Raw genomic sequence first — 23,939 nt, 5'->3', positions numbered from 1 at the left:
TAAAGTTTTTTTTTTTTTTTTTTAATTTATTTGACAGAGAGAGAAATCACAAGTAGGCGGAGAGTCAGGCAGAGAGAGAGAGAGAAGCAGGCTCCCGCTGAGCAAAGAGCCCGATGCGGGGCTCGATCCCAGGACACCAAGATCATGACCTGAGCCGAAGGCAGCGGCTTAATCCACTAAGCCACCCAGGCGCCCCTTATTTATTTATTTGACAGACAGAGATCACAAGTAGGCAGAGAGGCAGGCAGAAAGAGGAGGTAGCAGGCTCCCTGTTGAGCAGAGAGCCCTATGCGGAGACTCAATCCCAGGACCCCTGGTATCATGACCTGACCCAAGGCAGAGGCTTTAACCAACTGAGCTACCCAGGCACCCCTTCTCATTCATTTCTGATTTTGAGTCCTCTCTCTTCTTTTTCTTGTCTGGCTAGAGGTTTATCAGTTTTGTTGATCTTTTCAAAGAATGCCCACGTGGCTTCATTGATATGTTCAATTTTTTTTTTTTTCCTATTTCATTTATTTCTGCTCCAATCTTTACTTCTTTCTTCTGCTGGTTGGGGTTTTGTTTGTTTTCTAGCTCTTTTAGATGTAAGGTTAGGTTACTTATTTGAGACTTTCCTGGCTTCTTGAAGTAGGCCTGTGTGACTATGAACTTCCTTCTTAGTACAGCTTTTGCTGCATCCCAAAGATTTTGGACCATTGTGTTTTCATTTTCATGTTTATGCATTTTTTAAATTTCCCCTTTGATTTCTTAGTTGACCCATTAATTGATTAGTATTTATTTAGTATATTTAACTTCCCTGTATTTGTGTTCTTTCTAGATTTCTTAAGATTGATTTATAGTTTCATAGTGTTGTGCTCAGAAAGGATGCTTGGTATGACTTCTGTCTTTTTGAATTTGTTGAGGCCTGTTTTGTGGCCTAGTATGTGATCTATTCTGAAGATCAGGTTCCATGTGCACTTGAAAAGAATGTGTATTCTGCTGCTTTGGGATGGAATGTTCTGAACATATCTCTTTGGTCTTTTTGGTCCAGTGTTTCATATAGAATTACTGTGTCCTTGTTGATTTTTCTGTTTTGATTGCTGGGTCGTAGGGTAGCTCTATATTCAATTTTTTGAGGAACCTCCATACTGTTTTCAAGAGTGGCTGCACCAGCTTGCATTCTCACCAATAGTGTAGGAGGGTTCCCCTTTCTCTGCATCCTCAGCAACATCTTTTGTTTCCTGACATACTAATTTTAGCCATTCTGACTGGTGTGAGGTGGCATCTCAGTGTGGCTTTGATTTGTATGTCCCTGATGCCAAGTGATGTGGAGCACTTTTTCATGTGTCTTTTGGCCATCTGGATGTCTTCTTTGCAGAAATGTCTGTTTCTTGATTGGATCATTTGTTTTTTGAGTGTTGAGTTTGAAAAGTTCTTTATAGATTTTGGATACTAGCCCTTTGATACATCATTCGCAAATAACTTCTCCCATTCTTTCGGTTGTTTTTTGGTTTTGTTGACTTTTTCCTTTGCTGTGCAAAAGCTTTTGATTTTGATGAAGTCTAGTAGTTCATTTTTGCTTTTGCTTTCCTTGACTTTGGTGATGTTTCTAGGAAGAAGTTGGGGCGGCTTAGGTCGAATAAGTTAATGCCTGTGTTCTCCTCAAGGATTTTGATAGATTCTTGTCTCACATTGAGTCTTTCATCTATTTTGAACCTATTTTTGTGTGTGGTGTAAGGAAGTGGTCCAGTTCCATTCTTCTGCATGGGGCTGTCCAATTTTCCCAACACCATTTGTTGAAGAGACTGTCTTCTTTCCGTTGGACATTCTTCCCTGCTTTGTCAAGGATGAGTTGACCATAGAGTTGAGGGTCCATTTCTGGAGTCCCTATTCGGTTCCATTGACCTGTGTGTCTGTTTTTGTGCAAGTACCATACTGTCTTGATGATGACAGCTTTGTAATAGAGCTTGAAGTCTGGAATTGTGATGCTGCCAGCTTTGATTTTCTTCTTCAACATTCTTATTCAGGGTCTTTTCTGGTTTTATATAAATTTTAGGATTATTTGTTCTATTTCTTTGAAATAAGTTGATGGTGTTTTGATAGGAATTGCATTAAATGTGTAGATTGCTCTAGGTAGCATAGACATTTTCACAGTATTTGTTCTTCCCGTCCATGAGCATGAAACATTTTTTCATTTCTTTGTGTCTTCCTCAATTTCTTTCATGAGTATTCTATAGCTTTCTGAGTATAGATTCTTTGCCTCTTTGGTTAGATTTATTCCCAGACATCTTATGGTTTTGGGTGCAATTTTAAATGGGATTGACTCCTTAATTTCTTTCTTCTGTCTTGTTGGTGTATAGAAATGCAGCTGATTTCTGTACATTGATTTTATATCCTGATACTTTACTGAATTCCTGTATGAGTTCTAGCGGTTTTGGGGTGGACTCTTTTGGGTTTTCCATATGAAGTATCATATCATCTGCAAAGAGTAAGAGTTTGACTTCTTTGCTGATTTGGATGCCTTTTATTTCTTTTTGTTGTCTGCTAAGACTATTTGATTTCTAGTAAGTCCCTCATCTCAGATATTCTTTGATTCTTGATCCTTCATAGAATAACCTCACTCAAATTTTATAAAAGAAGTTAATGGAAGACACATTTCATTTAGCAATGACTAAGTTTTCTTTAGGTAACTATTTATATACCCATTAAGGAAATGTCAAAATACCACATTTCTTAATCTGGATTTGTCTTATTTTTACTGTTTACTATTTTCTGCTTCATATTTTTTCTCCTTGTGAAGGAGTTTTGTGCTTATGAGTTATTTGATGTGCCAGTATTGTAAGTAATGGAAATAATTCTGTTTGTTTAGCAGATGTAATCAGAATCACTTGTTCCAAGGCATTTTATTGTTAAAATTCAAAATAGTGTTTACCATTGTTTATTTTTAGGTAGCATTCTTTTGCATAATAATTAACTCTTTTTATAGTGCTCTGTCGGAGGAGGAGAAATCTACTCTGCGTGCAGGGTTAATCACCAATTTCAATGAACCAGTAAACCAGGTTAGTGAGAAAACGAAAGCTAAGTATTCTTTCTTTTGCCTTACTTTTTACTTCTTTCCCAAATTAATTTTGTTTTTGGCATTAAAAAGGAAATTTTATAATGTCCATTTGTGACGTTTATGGGTTTTAAATTCTGAGATTTGGTTCCAACTATTAAGAATTTTGGTTATATTCAGCTCTTGTTTTAAAATTCAGAAGTCATTTTAAGATACACACAATTGGAATTAAGTCTCTATATATTTATTGTCTTAGAAATTAATTTTAATGATTTGTTATTCTCCCTCCTTTCTTTTTTTTTTTTTTTTTAAGATTTTTTATTTTTTATGTATTTATTTGACAGAGAGAAATTACAAGTACACTGAGAGGCAGGCAGAGAGAGAGAGAGAGAAGGAAGCAGGCTCCCTGCTGAGCAGAGAGCCCGATGTGGGACTCGATCCCAGGACCCTGAGATCATGACCTGAGCCGAAGGCAGTGGCTTAACCCACTGAGCCACCCAGGCGCCCATCCTCCCTCCTTTCTTTACAGTACCGGATGTCTTCTCTATTCCTTCATCCATCACATTTTTGATTCTCACTGTGTACACTGAGGGAGTTAGATAATAGATTACACAGTTAATTTTTTTTATCCTACAGAGTGAGATTTTTCTTAAAAGAGTAAGTTTTGCTTATAGTTACAAAAATCCTTAGATTTTTACAAGTTCCTATTTATTACACTTAATTAATTTGAATATTTAAAAAGTGTTGTATCTTTGATACTTACTGTGATAGCAATGAAAACAAATTGAAAAATATTAATTGAAAATAATAAAACCATCAGTTGTTAGCATAATAGAACTTTAAGGGATGAACCATAGCACTTTCCCCAAATACTTAGTGAGATGTTGTGCTTTTTTGCATATTGCCATAGTGTCTGGTATTTAAAAGACATTTAGATTTTCATATCTACTTCTTCCTTTAGTCTGTTGGAATGTATTATTTTGGGAGAAGTTACATGAAGAAAATCTAGCCTCGATTCATAGACCATACTTTGTGAATAACTATGTTCAGTAAGCAGTTTTTAGGGAAATTTTATTTACTTTTGTCCAATGTCTAACTAACCATCAACTAACTAACTGAATGCATTCCTTATCTGCTGATTTGATTACATATGTTTATTTTTGATGATTAATTTTTTTCCCTTTAGATTGCAACTCAGATTGCAGTGCTAATTGCGAAAGTTGCTCGATTGGACTGTCCTAGACAGTGGCCTGAACTGATTCCCACTCTTATAGAATCTGTGAAAGTCCAAGATGATCTTCGACAGCACAGAGCATTACTTACCTTCTATCATGTTACCAAGACTCTGGCTTCCAAACGACTGGCTGCTGATAGGAAATTGTTTTATGATGTAAGTGATTTAACATAGTTAAATTTGATTATGAAAACTGCTACTGATAAGAAAATGCCTGTAGTTTTACCCCTCTAAATATTTTAATCAAAGACTATGAATTCTTTCCAGTGGCCCTAAAAGCTTTAGTATAATAGGTAACATTTGTAAGATTTTAAACTGGATAGTGATGAATAAGATTGCTTAGTTGCCAGTAAGCAGGGATTGGTTGGTAGTGAAATGGTCTGAAGGCAGAGACCGTTTTGAGGCTTTTGAGGTTCAGATGGAAACAAGAAGCTGTGATAAAGAGAACATTTATGAAGGATAGAGTTGGAATATAGAAAGTTAAAATTGACATTCCTGGGCAATTGATGCCTGTAGGGCAGATGTAGGCAAGGAGTCTGACAAGTTCTGACAAGTGGTGGGTGAGAGCCCTTTATTGGGTGTTTTAGCACCATTTTTTTGAAGAGACTGCATTTTTTCATTCACTTTGACATTTTTGTATTTGATTATTTTCACCTTATTAAAGTAGTGATTTTCATATTGTTCAACCTAATATTTTGTACTGTACCATGTAACACTACTGAGTCTCATAGTGTTTTTTTTTTTTTTTTTTTTTAATTTGACAGAGAGAGAGAGATCACAAGTAAGCAGAGAGGCAGGCAGAGGGAGAGAGGGAAACAGGCTCCTTGCTGAGCAGAGAGCCCGATGCGGGGCTCAATCCCAGGACCCTGAGATCATGACCTGAGCCGAAGGCAGAGCCTTAACCTACTGAGCCACCTAGGTGCCCTCATAGTATTTTTAATAGTGTTCATGTTTGCCTTTGTAATCCTCACTTTGAGGATATATATAATTTGGGACTCTGCATTTGTAACAGGCTTCCCAGGTATTTCTTACATATATCAGAGTCTAAGCCAGAATCACATTAGGTTTTCTACTTTGAACCCAGTTGGTTTAAATAGCCAATATTAGGTTTATCCAAGGATGTTGAGTGTAAGAGAAATTCTTTTTGTTGAAGGTTGTTTTCTAAATCATTGCTTTTGCTTGCTATCCAACTAGGATTTAAGAAATGGACTGTTTATTCTCTCAGATCTTTCTGTGAATTTCTTGCTGATTTTGCTCGACTTTATCTCCATCTTACACTCTTCCACTTACTTTTATATTGGCTCTTTTCCCAAGTCAGATGTCTAGAAGGTTGAGGGTTGCGATTATTTTATGAAAGAGTACCCTTCCTCAGAAGTCTGAATTCGTAGTTCAGCTTTCTCAAGTTGTATTCTCCTAACATGTTGCTTTAGTTTTCAGGTATAATTTATATTTAGCCTAAGCAGTTTCTAGGAATCGTATCTAATCAGAGACTGTATTCTGGGTAGCTTGTTTGAGTTAGCTTTCTGAGCTCTTCAACTTTCTTGGTCAGTTTTCTTGTAGTATGAGGAGCCTGTTTTTCTCTGTATGTTGTAAAATACAGGTCTTCCTACCATTCTGTATGTACTTCAGGCATCGTATTCCATCATATTCCATGGTGCTGACTTAGAATTGTTGACTTATCTTTCTGAGATCCACTTCACTGTGAGTTTCATGAGAGAGAAAATTGTAGTCTTTCGTGTTATAGTCTTACTGTCAAGCCCAGAAGGATGCAGAAAAGTGGGTGGTGCTCAGTAACTGCTAAATGAGTAAGTAGAAGAGGTGACTTGTTCTTAGGTACCTTCCAGATTTCAAAGTGGCATAATATAAAAGAGCAGGAATTTTGGGAGGATATGTAAAGCCAAAGATACCTGGAAAAAAATTCAGCTTAGCACCTTTCAGTATGGATTGGAGTGGCTGAATCTGGAAACACAGAGCATAGTATAGAGGGAAATACAATCATGTCTGATGGGTTTGATGGGGTATAAGATGTGTAATTGAATTGAAGGTAGTATATGTAGGAAGACATTATTATAAAAAACAGTTTTGCTAGTTAATAAATTTAGCCCCTATTATTTTGGTAATCTGAAGTATAGGAAAGTTCTTTTAAAAATACTTTTACTGTGATGCTAAGTGGTCTTCATGTTCTGAGTTAATTTCCCACATAAAAAATGTGATGTCATAGTTGAGCTAGTTCTTCTAGCAAAGGAGTGCAGCATACACCTAAAAGTAGAACCTGCTGCTCAGTGCAACCCATGTCTAAGGATATTTCTATATCCTCTTTTTCTTTCACATTAAAATAAATTACGTTCTTTTGAGGCGTGCCATATTATAGAATCAGCAGTTGAGAGAAAATTGTTGGCAGTCACAAAATAGAGCTTGATTTGATACAAAAGTGGATTTTTTATAAAACTATGCTTTTCATAGAAACCTGAATGTAAAAATATTGATGTTAACTCTTAAGGCTAAAACTTAGAAATTTTAAGAACTGAAGGATTGATGATGAATAAATTCCCACTGAACAGATGAGTATTGTTTGCATGGTAGGGTTAAAAGGAAACGGAAGCAAGATGAATCCACATTACAGTATAGTTGACCCTCGAACAGCGCAGGTTTGAACTGTGCAGATCCACTTGCATGTGGAATCTTTTTACAGTACAGTTTTGTAAATGTTCTTATTATTTTTGTAGTATGTTCTCTTTCTCTAACTTTATTGTTAGAATACAGTATATAATACTTACGACATACAAAATACATGTGTTAATCAACTGTTTATGTTACCAAGAAGGCTTCCGGTCGACAGTAGACTATTCATAGTTAGGTTTTGGGGGAGTCAAAAGTTATTCACAAATTTTTGACTGTATGTGGAGGTGGGTGTTGCCCCTAACCCTCATGTTATTCAAAGGTCAGTCACACTTCAGAATAGTCTTCCTGATGAGTTTGTATGTGTTTTAAATAAGCTAACAAAATGGAGCCACATAGCTACTTTGAGATGGATTGGTTAGTGTTAAGATCACTCAGCCTTGTAGTGGAGACTTTTATACTTACTCTTTGGAAACCTCTAACTTCATGCTTATGATCCCTAGGGGAAATTCCCAAATAGTTCCCAAACAGAAATTATGAATATTAAATATGTGAGTGTACCAAGGTGCCACTTACATGGTATAACTCTAGCCTTCAGGATATTATACTGTAGTGAAATTTACTTAAAACATAAATATGTGTTTGTTTGTTTTTAATATTTTATTTATTTGAGAGTGAGTGTGAATGAGAAAGAGCGTAAGCTGGGTTGGGGGAAGGCAGAGGGGCAGAGGGAGAGGAGAGGGACAAGTAGACTCTTCACTGAGTAAGGAGCCCGATGTGGAGCTCAATTCCAGGACCCATGGGATAGCCTGAACTGAAGGCAGATGCTTAACTGAGCTACCCAGGTACCCCATAAATGTGTGTTTCTAAGCAAATCAATAAATAGGTGAAATAGTTTATTTTCAGTTTGTTTGCTTTTTTTTGTTGTTCTTTGTTTTTAAGATTCTATTTATATTTGAGAGAGAGAAAGAGAGAGCATTAAGAGGGAAAAGGTCAGAGGGAGAAGCAGATCCCCCATGGAGCCGGGAACCTAGTGCGGGACTGGATCCTGGGACTCTTGGGATCTTGACCCGAGCTGAAGGCAGTAGCCTAATCCAACTGAGCCACGCAGGCACCCTGTTTTCAGTTTCATTTGGGTGATTCAGATTGCCTCACTAAGTGCCATATTGATTCTAGATCTTGTCTCTTGCTCTGCCAAATTTTATATTGGCTTTTAAAAACACATTATTTAAAGAATGGCTTCAGATTTTATAGAGGGTCATTCCTGCTATGAGCCTGTGTGGGGATTTGAGCTTTTATGTATATGTCTAGGCTACCATTAATAGGAGGGGGAAAAGAGCCTTTTGGTGGGAACTTTTTTTTTTTTTTAAATTTTATTGATTTATTTGACAGACAGAGATCACAAGTAGGCAGAGAGGCAGGCAGAGAGAGAGGAGGAAGCAGGCTCCCTGCTGAGCAGAGAGTGGCTTGATCCCAGGAAACTGGGATCATGAACTGAGTGAAGTCAGAGGCTTTAACCCACTGAGCTACCCAGGCGCCCTTGGTGGGAACTTTTAAGGGAGGAGAGAGACTCATTGGGCTAGCTTGAGCCAGAAAAAGGTCGTGGGGAGCTGTGCACTAAACAGAAGAGATTTTTAGTATAGCATGATGCTTGTCTTTTCTGTAGTATACAAACCATTTCCTGGGTCCTAGAAAAGGGGGCTCAGGAAAAGGAGAGTAAAAACTCAAAAAAATTTACTACTAAACTCTCTTCATAAGTTGCTCTTGAAGTAGTATTGTTTGTTCTAGCCACAAGACAAATATCGGCTTCGTACTCTGCTAGTCGCTGTATTAGATGCCTGAAACACAGCTATGAAAAAAGATAAGGTCACAAGTGGGAAGAAGGATAGTTTGACCTTTTTCTTCCCCTTCACAAATTGTGATTCTTTGAATACATGAGAGCATCATTTAGGCACCAGTGGCAGAAGACAGGTCTGTGACTCTGCAAGTATTAGAGGATTTAGGGAACTTAGACCCCCCTGGGCTTCAGCTATACCAGTGGCAGGTTTGAGAACAAAAAGAAAATGAGGGTTTACTAAAAGAAATGTAGGTAACAGATGCTACAGGTCTTTAGGAATGTCCCTCAATGGAAATAAGTAAATATCTGTTGACAGACTTTGGCAGTTTGATTTGGAATTTGTTTTTGTGATAGCTCTTGTACCCACTGGAGCTTCTGTCCTGAGACATTTTGGCAGTTAGATATATATATATATATATATATCTCCATTGAACCATATATATATATGGTTCAATGGAAGCAAATTTATATTTAAGCCTTGTATTGAAACAAAAACTGATTACTACCAGAATAACTATGTTTTTTTGGTCATACGGACGTTTTTAAAATTTCTTATTTTGAATATTTTTTCTTTTAAATCTTTAAAACATGTAGATGGCATGTGAAAAATACAAACTGCCATATACCCATCACTTACATTTGGCAGTTAACATTTTGCTGTGTTTGTTTTTTCACGTTTTTTCCTAAGGTGTTTAAAGTATTTAGTGATAAATACTTGATTATTCATCTGTAGAAGGATACTTAATTTGTTTATAGTTGTTTAACTTTTATCAAACTTAAGAAAAATAAAAACAGTGATTTTTAGTACCATTTAATACTTTCAGCAAATTTTCTACATTGTTCTCAAATATACTCTAACAAGTGGTTTTTGTGAGCCAGAAAACTGAATAAGGTCGGTATGTTTGGTTGTCTTTCAAGTGTCTTTTAATTTAGAATAGTACTCATTTCCTTTTTCTTTTTTTCATGCTACTTGGTGAAAGAATTGGCTGACTTGTCTTACAGGATTTTGTACATTCTACATCTCTTGATTATGTTCCTTGTTGAGATTAAGGTCAAACAGGTTTGATAACTATAGATTATGTGTAATATTTTGTGCCCCACTGTTAGCGATGAATTACAAGACTTTGATTTAAGAGTTTTTCACTGGTAGTGTTTCTTTTTTTTAAATTTTTATTTATTTATTTGACAGAGAGAAATCACAAGTAGATGGAGAGGCAGGCAGAGAGAGAGAGAGAGAGAGAGAGAGAGAGAGAGGGAAGCAGGCTCCCTGCTGAGCAGAGAGCCCGATGCGGGACTCGATCCCAGGACCCTGAGATCATGACCTGAGCCGAAGGCAATGGCTTAACCCACTGAGCCACCCAGGCGCCCCACTCACAATTTTCTTAGGAGAAAATTGTGAGAACCATGATCTGGAAGCCAAAAAGGTGTAAGAATATTTTAAATGCTAAAAGAAATAAAACTTCTGTAATGGTTCCTTTTTGACATTCAAGGAGTGAAGGCTTTGTACTTCTATGTTAAAAAATCACTCAGCAGTCAGTGGGTGGCAGTGTTTCTTCTGGTTTAGAAAAAGAATATGCAAGTGTTTGTGTTTTTTGTGAACCAGAATCTAAAACGTTTCGTTAAATAGCTTATTTTCATATGGTCTCACTGAATTATCTCCCTTTCCCCCTCCACACTTTTGAACATTAGAAATTTTCTACATTAGAAAATGTAGAAGAAATATTTTTATTTCATGTACTTGCTTCATTATTTTCCCTTTTCCAGCTGAGCTTTCTGTAAGCATTATCAGGTGGTGGTTTCTGGAGCTGCTAGAAGCTTGTGCAGGACTTGTTTACCTAGGATAGCTGGCAGTGCTTCTTCCCAAATTCTGTGGTTTCTTCCTTCATTATCTGTTTTTCTCCTTTTCCCCTTGGGCTGAAAGGGTAGTGCCATTGCTTATTCTTCATTACAGCCATCTTTTGTTTGGGTAGAGGCCATTTGTTTGTAGGCTAGCTAAAAAGAATCTTGAATTAGAGCTTTAATAGATGCCTAATGTCCTTAATTAGGTGCTTAGTTCCAGAACTGGAGTATGAGACAAAGAAGAATATGAATTAAAAATGTCTTCCGCAATACTACCAATTCTTTCTTGATTTTTGCCTTAAATGCTGTTTGCCTTCATTTAGCATTATCTGCCGTGTGCCAAGCTACTTAGGTGCTTTTCATATTTATATGACTAATTAAAGTGATACTTTCATACTATTAATTTTCAGAGCTAGAAAGGAGGAAGAATTAATAAATCTAACTTTGCCTTTAGTATCTGTAAATGTTATGGAATTTTTTAAGAAAAGGGATGAAAATTTCAAAAATTGCTGAAAGTTGTTTAAGGTAGAATGGATAGAACTTTTGATTATCTGAATTATTAAACTTTCTTAAACATGTTTTAGAGTAAAATGATAAATGGAGAAGAGGACGATTTTATGGAGGAAAGTGGAATTTTATTATAATGACTGATTCCACTGTAATGAAAAACTTCCTTTTCTTCAATTTTGTGACTGTAAGAACGTTTAGTATAGTGTGCACAGATGTTCTGTGGTATATTTTGTTTTTTGTGTTGGGAATGAGGGGGAGGATTTTATGTTGGGTATGTGTACTGTAATTTACATTGTGTATATACAGATGGTCGAGCTCTCTAAAGAGATATTCTCCTGCTAATAGAAGTGTGCCTGAAAAAATTGTAACAGTTACACTAGTTTTGCCATTTTGTTAGTTAGTGTAAAGTACCTTGAAAATAAATGTGACTTGTTTTTGTTAGCTAGAATGCCAACTGGAAGTTACAGAAGAGGTCTCAAGTAAGTCAGCCTAAAACTGAAAGCTGTCAGCGAAAGGAAGGAGGGGAAGGGCCAAAAGCAGGGAAGGAATGTGTTTTGTTTTGCAGAACCAGCAGTTCCAGCCAAGGGGAGGCCCAACCAGGTGTTTCACGTGAGAGCCCCTTGCTAGCTATCTCCCCTGATAGCTCCTATGTGAGCCAGTTTGAGCTGGATTAGAAGTGAGGACTTGTGCAGAAGCCCCGCTGCATTGTCCTGAAGTTAGCTTTAGTTCTTTATAATTCTAAGGCCTCCTCCTGTGGGCAGAGCTTTCTGCCAGTTTTTGGAAGATAGGACATATGTACCAGCAGGCATGTTGACATGTTAGACAAGCACAGTCGAACCAGAGTGCTTATGTGAGCTCCTGCTCCTGCCCCTTCATACATTGAATAAAGTCACAACCTCATGGGGAGAGTGGTTTGAGAGCTAGCTCCTTGTCTCCTTATTTGTAACAAATAATACAAAGTTCTTTGCTTTCAACACTTTCTTGGGTTGTGTTATATTTGATGCACCCCTGGTGATGAACCTCGAGTTCAGTTATGTTATGCTGGTGATTTAGAGTGGTAGATTATCCCTTACAAGGTTTTTTCTTCAGCTGGTCAACTTTTTTCCCTCAAGCTTAATACTACTTTTTTTTTTTTTTTTTAGATTTTATTTATTTATTTGACAGAGAGAAATTACAAGTACACGGAGAGGCAGGCAGAGAGAGAGAGAAGGAAGCAGGCTCCCTGCTGAGCAGAGAGCCCGATGCGGGACTCGATCCCAGGACCCTGAGATCATGACCCGAGCCGAAGGCAGCGGCTTAACCCACTGAGCCACCCAGGCGCCCCTTAATACTACTTTTTAATTAAGGAACTAGGCAATGGTTACTGTTGTTTTCATTATTGAGTCTGGCATGTAGTGCTAGAGGAGTACATTGAGAATTAGATGAAAGGCACTGACTCTTAGGATTGATGAATGGGACTTGCTCCAAATTTTATATACATACAAAGATTATATATTTGTATATGAACAGTGTTCAATTTATAGTAACTTTCTTGCGTAGGTACTTCACATAAGTAATAGAACAAAAGTTCGTGTTTTTCTGTTGAGTGTTGTACAAAGGAGTGTTGAGAGTTATGGAAGAATTTGTTAGGTGAGATTCAGTTTATTGCATCCATATTAACAGCAGTATTGATCTCGGTGAGTATGGGTCAGTTTTCCTTTTTGTTATGAAAAGAAGATTCTACCATTATTTATTTATTTATTTTAAAGATTTTATTTATTTATTTGACAGATATCACAAGTAGGCAGAGAGGCAGTCTGAAAGAGAGAGAGGAAGAAGCAGGCTCCCTGCCGAGCAGAGAGCCCGATGTGGGACTCGATCCCAGGACCCTGGGATCATGACCTGAGCGGAAGGCAGCGGCTTAACCCACTAAGCCACCCAGGCGCCCCAAGATTCTACCATTGTTGAACTGTTACACAACTTTTGGAGAACAGGATTTACTATATTGATTCTGAGAGTATGGGATGGTATCTACTTAGTATTTGTATTTTGGTACTAGAAAGTTTAAACAGAATTTATACAATTAATATTTCTTTATTTTACTAAATTGCTGTGTAGTTAATTGCTATGTACTATATTAAGAAGCTTTAGAACATAGAGGTTTAAAAATGTAAGCTGAGGGGCGCCTGGGTGGCTCAGAGGGTTAAAGCCTCTGCCTTCGGCTCAGGTTATGATCCCAGGGTCCTGGGATCGAGCCCCACATCAGGCTCTCTCCTTGGTGGGGAGCCTGCTTCCTCCTCTCTCTCTCTGCCTGCCTCTCTGCCTACTTGTGATCTCTCTCTGTCAAATAAATAAAATCTTAAAAAAAAAAAAAAAATGTAAGCTGAGCACCTTCCTTGGTTTCAGACCTGTCTCTTCCTCTTCCTAATTACACTCTTTGCTCTTGGGCAAGTTACTTAACCTTTCAATACCTCAGTTTCCTTATTGTGAAAAGGGTATATATCTACTTTTTATATTGTGATGGTTAAATAAGGTGATAGAGGTGAACTGCTGAGAGCATTGCCTAGTGCAGAGTTCAGTAAGTAACTCTTATTCTGTTGTTAACTTAGTTAATTTTATTATGTGATTAACATAACCTACATGAATACTTGTTTCCTGGAAATAACCTTTTATAAGAGTTCAAGGGACTTAAAATAACACTGATTTAAAAAATATATATAGACAAACCTTTTGAACATTTTAAATGAAATCTATATGTAGAAGTTAATGTGAAACAAGTAGTTTTTAGAAATTTTTAAAAAGATTTTATTTATTTATTTATTATTTATTTATTTAATTTGACAGAGGGGAAAAGAACAAGAACAAGCAGGGGGAGCATCAGAGGGAGAGGGAGAAACAGGCTCCCTGCTGAACAGGGAGTCTGTTGTGGGATTCCATCCCAGGACCCTGGGGTCATGACCTGAGCCAATGGCAGGTGCTTTACAGACTCAGCCACACAGGTGACCCTGAAACAAATAGTTTTAAGGAGGAGATGTGAAGGAGAAATGGAATGGAAGTTGTAAGCAAGAGACTGCTTTAGAGTGTAATAATTTTCTGTTCTTACTTGAAATTTTCTGTTCTTACTTGAATTGTGTCTCCTCTTAGATCTTATTTAGTACATAAGTATAAAATGGGTCTAAAAATTATGGCCAGGGCTATAGACTTCAGTTTACTTTGTTGAAATATTTGCTGCAATAAGAAATTATACTTTAGTTTAAAACTTTGCTTTTAGGTTTTCTGTATGTACCATTACTATTCCTTCCCTGCCTCTAAATGCCTTTCTTTTCTTTCACTTTATTCTGGCAGACAGATAGTTTGGTGATTTATATGTTTGGAAAAGTATAGGATGCTCTAACTTACATTTACCAGTAAGTGTGATAAAAATAAAGATGATGAATTTTCCAATTCTAGACAGATATTTTAGCCCCATATTCTCAGAAAGGACTTGATTTACTAAGAAAAATATTGAAGTTCACTGTAGTTCTAAGTAAAGCTTACATGTTTTTTGAAGTGTTTTCTTTTTTTCCTTCAGGTAATATCCCTTCTGATTAGATTGGCTGTTTGCCTCTCTTTTATAGCATTGTTCCCTAGGATGATAACGAATTTTAGACCCTTAACTTTTTAATGGTATTGCTGCTTGTTGTACAGTAGTATTGAGCTAATTATCACTACGTTATTTTGACTATCATGAAACATATGATTAAATAATTTGATTTTACTCTCTAAAATATTCTGCGTATATTTGAGAATATCCTGAATTTACTTAATAAGTAGTCATTGTACCTCTTTCAAGCATATGCATAAGATAAGGGAGGACCAAAGCTCTGACTGACCAGTTAGTGAAGATAGGAGGCCTTTTAGATTCCAGCAGTTTATTACTTACTTTGGATAAAGGAAAGAAATCAGATACATTGGTACCAACTCCTTGTGATTTCTGTTCCACATACCAAAAAGAATGACCAAAGCAATAGGGACTGAATGACTCAGGTGCAAATTGTGGGATGCCCCATTGCTAAGGAGCCACTTCTACAGCGTAACTAAATGGTTTTATTTTCTGCAGCTCTGTTTTGAGGGGGATGGGTCAGAAAACTTAAATCCCATCAGAACACAGGAGGTGAGAGGTGAGCAGGAGGTGGTCTTGTAGAAGTTCCTTACAGGCTTTCCATTTCTTGTTTTCCAGGAGGATTATAATATGTTCTGCTGATAGTCTTGTTAGTTGAGGTTCAAGCCTTTTGTGGCCTATGTAGATACTTGTAGAGTCACCATGGGGATTTGGCAAAGCTCTTTCTCTACATCTGTAAGCACAGGCCTAAAATTACTGAATTAAAATAATAGAAATGAAATTTTTAAATAGAAATTTTATTTAAAAGATTGCATTTCTGAAAGGTTTCTGATGCCTAAAATTACTATAAACCCAGTGTTTAGTGGAAATAATGGAAATAATGTACTTTTATCTGGAATAAGAAAAAGCGTTCTAGAGTTTGCTACTGATAACTAGTCATTCATGTGTACTTTCATCTCATTTTATTAAAATTAAATGGCCATATAGACTCAGCTGGATTTCTCTTAGACCTTCTGGAAAAACGAACAAAAAAGCTGACGGTAACCCTGGAAATGGTTCTGGCTCAACCTGGGTGGCAGAGGCCAATTGCATCCCAGTGTGAAAGTGAGGTTTGTAAATATCAGAACGTATTAGGAAAGCAGCCTGACAAGCATTGTGGTTTGTATGTTCCTGCTTTAAATGCCCTGAAACCATAATGGGTGGAACTGGCAGAACACAGAAACCTGATTCTTTTGTATTTCTTAGTATATTGCTTTATACGTTATACTCAATGACAGTCTTGTCACTGTTTTAAAAAACTGAGTGTTGCAATATACTAGTATAAGAAAAAGGTTTAAGTAGAAAATGTCAGACTGCAGTGCGGGCATCAGACTAAGTTCTGTTTCAAGAGAAAAGTATTTTAGGTGTGTATATGTGTTCACAGCAGTAGCCAGCGGTCCTTGATACTGTACATTCTGTCTTAAAAAGTTTGAAACGTGGTATGACAACTATTTCACATCTCTTTGAAAATGACATGAAAACTGTAATTAAAAACTGACCTAAAAACTGAAATGTATTACTGTGTCAATCTAGTTGACTACTGAAATATGTTTTTTGTGAACAAATCTGTTGATATTTCTTTGCAGTTAGCTTCTGGAATTTATAATTTTGCCTGCTCTCTGTGGAATCACCATACAGACACATTCCTTCAGCATGTTTCTTCTGGCAGTGAAGCTGCTGTTCTAAGTTCACTAGAACGAACTCTGCTGTCATTGAAAGGTACTATTAAACTTGATATGTTCATTTTGGAAATGAGATAACTCAAAAGTGTCAACACATAGTTCCTCTGATGGATTATCTGCTCCCACTTGCCCTGGGAGAGTAAGTGGTTAATTAGTCTTTCCCTCACAAACAAGGTCTTATTTGTGGTTGGTTTTTCTTTTGAGAATGGCTTTTCCTCTAATTTGTAAAAATGTGGGATAGTTTTATGTTATAGCCACATTTCTGGGGTCTCAGGGCTCTGACTATGTTCCTTTTGAATACTTCTACTTTTTTTGCTTCTACTTTACACTTCTCTTTCTGGGCTCCTGTCCTTATTGTTGCTGTGCTAACTTCACTAAACTTCATTTGTCAGGTATTAGTTGAGCTCTGTTTCCCAGGTCTGTTTTTCATGGGAATTCAAGCTTCTGTCTTTTTTGTTTGTACCTCCAGCTCAATTGGATTTTAGAAGGTGCTTGATGGCATACCATCTCGGCCTGTGTTTTCCTTGTAGGTGCTTTGCTTGTAGGTCTCCCTTAGCCTAAATTTCTATTTTACCTTCCCTGAGGTGGTTACCTTGACGAATGTTTTCTGAGATTCCTTTCCTTTATAAAACACTCACACTTGGCTTATTCTCTTTGTCTTCCAGTCTCTCTTTTCTTCTGGCACTTAGGCTTTTTTAGTTTGTGTTTCTTAGTTTGATCTCAGGCAGCCTTTAGTTCTCTTACTGTGGCTCATTTTTCATCCTTTGGCTTTACTGATAAGCCCTTTTACCGTACTCCCCTTAGTACCTTAGGATGCCGTTCTCCATTCTTGGCACTGTTCTCATGCATCACTTAACAATGATCAGACAGTGGATGCACAGGCTTCAAATTGTTCAGCACCTTTTGGTGAACTACCTTGTAGACCAAAAGCATGAATGATTTTAAGGGACTGTTGACAAGTAAAATTCATTATACAGGTGGTTATTATGTAAATGAGTGGAGATGGTTTTGTCAACATCTTTGAGGAAGAAATTAAAAGGCTTTAGAGAGAGAAATAGTTATCCAGAAAGAATTACAGAAACTCTTAAAGTGGTGTGACTTTTTGAATTTTATAGTCTCTGGTGCTGCTGTCATCTTTGTGTTACTGATTTGTGCTGTTTTGCATGTATTATATTACTGAATTCTGTCATAACCCATGAAATAGGACTAACCATAGTTTACAGACAGGGACTTTGAGATCTAGAAAAGTTGCCCAAAGTAATATAGTTGTAGACACTGGAGGTAGGATTTAAATATAGATCTGACTTCCAGTCGTTTATCCTGCTTGTCTTCCTGTGTACACCAGTTACTCCTAAAATGTGATGTTTGTTTATACTTGAGCACTGTAGTCTGTTTCAGATTTAGAAATAGTTCAGCTTCTATATCCTTTATAGGAGATACTGTATTTTCATTAAGGTAGTCTAAAACTTAATGAAGCTTTTTGGTCACTGTTGAGACATATTTCATGGTTATTGAATAAAGATAACTTTCTCAGTTTCAACTTAAAGGGGTTATTGCAGATGAGAAGTACTGATAGTTATAGCAATTAAATTAAATTTTGCAGTACAGTTTTAGAAACAGTAGTAATTAAGATATGTGAGAAGAGCATAGCTTTTGAGTCACAAAGATTTTGTTATCATTCTGTGTTTCCTACTTGGAAGAGAACCAGTGATCAGGGATTACCTTTCTTTATTATATGAAAGGATAAAGTTAGAGCAACCCCCAATCTTGATGAGGCTTTGCAATTCTGAGTCTTTGTTATGATTATGATTGTAATAGGTTAAAACATGAGGCATTTAGATGCAATAAAGCTCAATTTTACTTTACAGTGCTGCGTAAATTAACTGTTAATGGATTTGTGGAACCTCATAAGAATATGGAGGTGATGGTAAGTGAAAGCAGTTACTGATTCTTTGTGGCTTTGGGAAAGTGCTTTGTATTTTCCTGAATGTTTTAAAGCTTATTCTTTTTACTTGGCATTCATTGATAAGTTTTTATTAAGTGACCTTTATTAAGTGATCTTTTACCATTTGGTATATTTTGTACTATACTTTTTAGATATACGGCCTTTTTTTCACAAAAGCAGCTCCTTCGGGAAGGGGAGGAAGTAAGCCTAGGACAGTACTCAGAGTGCCATGATACATTGAGAGTGTTATTTATAATTTGAATTGAGGTGAACTTCTTGAATTTGAATGCTGTTACTACATTTCTAGGTCCATTGTGGACTTAGATATTTAAAATGAATTCTTTTGTTTCCTCATAACATTTATGTGTACTCTTTGTAGTCAACTGAAAATATATATACAAGAAGGGAAAACCTTATTGTTAAGCCCAACATTTATGATGTATATTTATTGTTTGTATGGCATCATCTACTTTTTCTGTCTACAAGAGTATATAGTTGTATATATTTTATCCTGAAACAAAATGAGATTGTATTACGTATTTATTCAGATCTGTGTTAGTTTTCACAGTGAGTTTAAGTCTGCTAAAATGTTGCTTTCTATAGGTTTCTATGGCTTGCTTTTCTATAGGTTTCTGTAGGTTGCTTTGGGGCGTTGAACAGGAATTGTGAAATATGTATATCTAATTGAGTCTTTGGGTTTGCTCTACCAGATTTTACTGGAGTTACTCTGTTTGTTTACTTTAAATCACTTTTAGTGTACTATGGCTGTCATTAAGATTTTGATTGCAGTAATAATTCTACTGTTAAAGGAATTTAAAAGCTGGTGATACCCATCACTATAGTGTGATGGCTGTTTTGTTCTAAAAAAGTGTACATGCTTATTTTTTTAAAAGATAAATACAGAAGGAAAGGAAATAAAAAAGTCATTTGAAAACTTGGTATCAAAGATATTGCTAAAATTTGTAAGTATACTTTAAGACATTTAGTACATAGTCTTTCAGATACTCCTCTCTTTTTCTCAGTTTTATGTAAATAAGACCCATATGCTGTTTCTTGACTTGCTTTTTCTTCAGCTTAGTATGTCATTTTTTTCATGTATATTGTTGTCATGTCAGTAATACAGGTTATGTTTTTAATGATTCTTGTGATTACTGTGAGTGAGCTAATTTTTAAAAAGTGGTAACGTTAATATAGGATTCCTCTAACTTACCTGCCCAGCTATCCTTTGGAGCTAGGATTTAAATATAGTATTTAAGAGACTCATTTATTCATTGCAAAGTAATGATAAAACTGAGGGTTGCTGGGGGGTTGGAGGGGAGGGATAGGATGGCTGGGTGATGGACACTGGGGAGGGTATGTGCTAAGGTGAGTGCTTTGAAATGTGTAAGACTGATGAATCACAGACCTGTACCCCTGGGGCAAATAATACATTATATATTAATAAAAATAATTTAAAAAAAAGAAAAGTAATGATAATGACTAACAAAAAATAATTCCGAGTTATTCACTGATGGTGTATAGGTTGTTTCCAGTTTTTAATTGTTGTTCAGTGATGTCGGAATGAATATTTGGATATATAATGTGTCATTGTGTACTTTTCTGATGCCCTCTTCAGGCTAAGTTATTAGAATTGGAAATGGTTGATTCAAGTATAGGCATATTGATAGCACTGATTCATACTATCAAATTACCAAAATATGTATCAAAAATCAGCCATAATTTTAATGCTGTTCTATTTTAACTATTAATATTTATTGCCATACTGCCATAAAACACTTCCAGAAACCAATTAGACAGCTTCTCCTAAATTCCTGCACCAGAATGCATTAAGTTGCATAAAGACAGAGATTGTTTCACTCACTTTCCATTCCAGAGTTTAAAATAGTTTCTGCCAATAGTAAATGCTCAGTAGTTTATGAATGAATATGTGATAGAGTAGAAACAGTAGGTCAGAAGACTCTAATTATTTTTATATGCAGTATGATTATGAATATCATAAATTGTGTAACTGACAGTTTGTGTTTATCAGTGTTTTGGTTTTTTTTTTGAATAAAAATAAATCAATTTGAATCACATTCCTATAAAGTGTAATAGTGGTTTTTAGTGGAAACTGTCAATGTTCTATGAGTTTTTGGCTTTCCCTTGAGTCTTTCTTCTATATGCTGAAACAGTATGTCAGCTGTTTTGTAGTAGTTAAGGTATATTGACTTGTTGGAAACAAAATAGAATTTTAACAAGTTAAGGGCGGTTTCTCAAATAACATAAAGATCTTAAAGATAATATGGAACTTAAAAGATGCTTTAGCGGGGTGCCTGGGTGGCTCAATGGGTTAAAGCCTCTGCCTTCCGCTCAGATCATGATCCCAGAGTCCTGGGATCAATCCCCGCATCAGGTTCTCTGCTCAGCAGGGATTTTGGTTTCTGGAGGCAGACAGATTTGGATTTGAATCTTGACTTGGCCTTTTCCTGATAGTGTGGCCTTCGTCTGTTTACTTATTTATTATTTACCCTCATACTCAGTGTCTTTTTTTTTTCTTTATAATATGAAGATGAAATTAATGGTGCCTACTTCATTGGATATGTGAGGATTAAGGGAGACAATGATTTTTTTGTAAATGTTTCAGCTAATTAAAGTGCTCTATAAATGATCATTTCATGGTTAGAGTTACTATGTTTATATAACATAAATCATAAGCTATAACTTAGTTTACTTGGACTACAGATTCATCACCTGTCTATAATTCTATAAATTCTTGATTCTCTTGATCACCTTACTAAAGTTGATGACTTGTATGATTTTCTACTTTCCTTGGAGAATCCCAGTTGATAAATTAATATTATTTATAAGGAATAGTGTAAAATTCTTTCTTTTTTTTTCATATTTTGTTGTAAAATTCTTTCTATGTTACCATTACTTTAAGGGATCATTAGGCTACTGTATAAATTTAAAATACATATGGGATCTCAATGATCTTATTTTTCCTAGGAATTACTTTTTTGTTAGTTATCATTACTTTTCAGTTATTCTCAACTGTGGTTAAAAAGACTAAAATAGTGTGACAAGTGTAAGATGATGGAATTCCCAAAGGATGAAGCAGTAGAGAAATTGTCATCTTTCAGTTTCCTTATTGAGTTGTACGGTGTATTCCATCATCTTTAAGAAGGAATAAAAGAAGACTGGAAGCACTCTTTTTTTGTTCTACTTTCATTCACCTTTTGTTTATCACACTGAGAATTCAGAATTCTTCATTATCTGCCCAAAATGACAGAGAAGAAAATTGACAAGAGGAAGAGGTTTCATAATTTTTACATGAATCAGAAGATGGATGCTCCAGAAAGACTGAGAGCAGCATTCTAGGCCCTGATGGTGGTGGTGAAGTTGTCTAAGTGAAATATGTTTCTGAGTCATCAAATGATGATATCCTTGTTGAATTGTCCCAAACTCAAGAATGGATGAGTGGACAATATATTCCTAAGGACAAAGAGGAAATAACACTATTCTAGTTAGCTACTCATCAGGAAAGCCTTCACCATGTAGCTATTTTGAGCAAAAACCTTGGACCATCGTATTTATTACAAGTGCATGTGACGTCTTTTATGATATTTATACACCAAAATTTTTTGATCCCAAAAGTCTGTGGTGTTTGAATTTTTAAAAATTTTTAATAAGGTTGTTTTTTTACTATCCCTTTATATCTGTAAACATTTTATAACATTTCTTAAAAGACATTAACAAATAAGGGTTGTTTAGATTTTTACCAGACCATAAATGGTGACATGCCTTCTCATATCTGAAGGCTAATAAATTTGATACTTGGGCTTAAGAGCTTCTACTTTAAATAATTAGTACTATTTATTCATATATTCCTGGATTCTGGGATAGAGTAATAAAACAGTGAATTTCTCAGTCTCAGGGAGGGTACATTCTAGTGGGAGCAGACAGAAAATAGACAAACATTATGCCTGGGGATTATAAGAGCTGTGAAGAAGAAAATCATTGAGGAGAATAGAGATTATTTAGTTAAATAGAATGCTTAAGTAATGTTTTATTTATTGCAAAGTGATTTAGGTAACTGAAATGAGACATTGAAGAGATGAAATACTGTATTTTTTAATGGAAGACTTGTTAATAGTAGAGTATTTTTATTTCATCTCATTTTAACTTTTTAAAATGATGCGATAGATACATTTTAGTATTTTTGAAAAAGTGTAAGGGAGATGTTTACAACAATAAATTGAGACCTTAAAAATTTTTTTTCCTAGGGTTTTTTACATGGAATATTTGACCGCCTGAAGCAATTTCTGGAATGCAGTAAGTACTCCTTTGACAATAGATTTTATTTGTAGAATCCTTATTCATAATTTTGCTCTGCTTTCATATCTGAAGAGGCTAAACTCTTCCATCTTGATCATTAATCCTCTGAGGTTGAATTGGGAGCTCAGCTTAGTCTTCATACACCGTCTTGTCCTGAATATTACAGAAGTTTTTTTTTTTTTTTTTAAAACAGTCTATTGGGGCGCCTGGGTGGCTCAGTGGATTAAGCGTCTGCCTTCGGCTCGGGTCATGATCTCAGGGTTCTGGGATCGAGCCCCGCATCGGGCTCTCTGCTCAGCAGGGAGCCTGCTTCCCCCCTCTCTGTCTCTGCTTGCTTCTCTGCCTACTTGTGATCTCTCTCTCTGTCAAAAAAAAAAAAAAAAAAAAAAAAAAAAAATTAAAAAAAAAAATAAAAACAGTCTATTTTGTGTCCTGTTTCTTTGTAGATACTTTTACTGTTACTCCTCTTTTCCATGGTACATCCACAGTGGTCATGTATTTAATACTCATTAAGTGTAGCTCCTGGGCCACATGCTCCCAAGACTTTGTATATACTGTGTGTTTGTGTGTGTATGTGTGTGTGTGCACACGCATGTAGTTCATTTTACATGTGGGTATGGCATAAATTACCTTCAATGGTACTTTAATTTTATAAATTTCTTGTAGATTAATTTTCGTGGCTTATCTTGAGGACGTTTTGTCATCCACACGAGAGAATTATCATTTATATTTGTGTTATGTTATACTCGTGGTCTGTTTATTATCCTTTTTTCTGTGATTGTAAGCACCTTTGCTGACTGTGCACACACCTGTAAACACAGAGTACACATACATGTGCTTGCGTGAGCACATACACATGTGTACCTCCTCAGTGTGTGTTTACATGTATGTGTACTTGGGGACTTAATAGTGTGAGGAGATATTTTAGTGTACAAACTTTTAGAGAGTTGTTGATTGTTTTATGTCAGTCGTTTTCAGCTTAGTAAAAACATTGTTGAACCTTAAGCCAGGCACTATTCTGGGTACTGTACATGCAAAGATGAATGAGAATAAGACAACTTATGTAAAGTAGTTTATTTTTATGACAGTTGTCATTTTCTCTGGTCACCCTGTGGGGAAGCACAGGGAAGAATAGGAGCCCTCCCTGGAGAGGAGAACGGTGTAAATGATGAGATCAATAGGAAGAGTATGATAATAGAGAGTAGTTGATGGGCTGGTGGACACTGTTCTGAATGTACACAATTAAGTATGTCAGGGAAATTATCTGAAGAAAATGGTCAGAAAATACAGGAAAAATAATGAGCAT

General features: G+C 36.0%; 1 protein-coding gene across 8 annotated transcripts in view; it reads left to right on the top strand.

Annotated features, from left to right (window-relative positions):
- Nucleotides 1-23,939, top strand: part of IPO11 (importin 11) — a 217,511-nt gene that overhangs the window by 44,104 nt on the left and 149,468 nt on the right. For all 8 annotated transcript variants that reach the window (XM_082725882.1, XM_082725880.1, XM_082725881.1 and 5 more), the window contains 5 exons: nucleotides 2,966-3,038; nucleotides 4,221-4,424; nucleotides 16,279-16,411; nucleotides 18,243-18,301; nucleotides 22,582-22,630. In XM_082725882.1, coding sequence (XP_082582008.1) covers nucleotides 2,966-3,038; nucleotides 4,221-4,424; nucleotides 16,279-16,411; nucleotides 18,243-18,301; nucleotides 22,582-22,630 — 518 coding nt within the window. The remainder of the gene's footprint in view (nucleotides 1-2,965; nucleotides 3,039-4,220; nucleotides 4,425-16,278; nucleotides 16,412-18,242; nucleotides 18,302-22,581; nucleotides 22,631-23,939) is intronic.

The sequence above is a fragment of the Mustela nivalis genome (genome assembly GCF_964662115.1).
Source record: "Mustela nivalis genome assembly, chromosome: 3".
Classification (NCBI taxonomy): Eukaryota; Metazoa; Chordata; class Mammalia; order Carnivora; family Mustelidae; genus Mustela; species Mustela nivalis.
The sequence above is the reverse complement of the archived record's forward strand: the minus strand, read 5'-3'. Positions and strand labels throughout refer to the sequence as shown.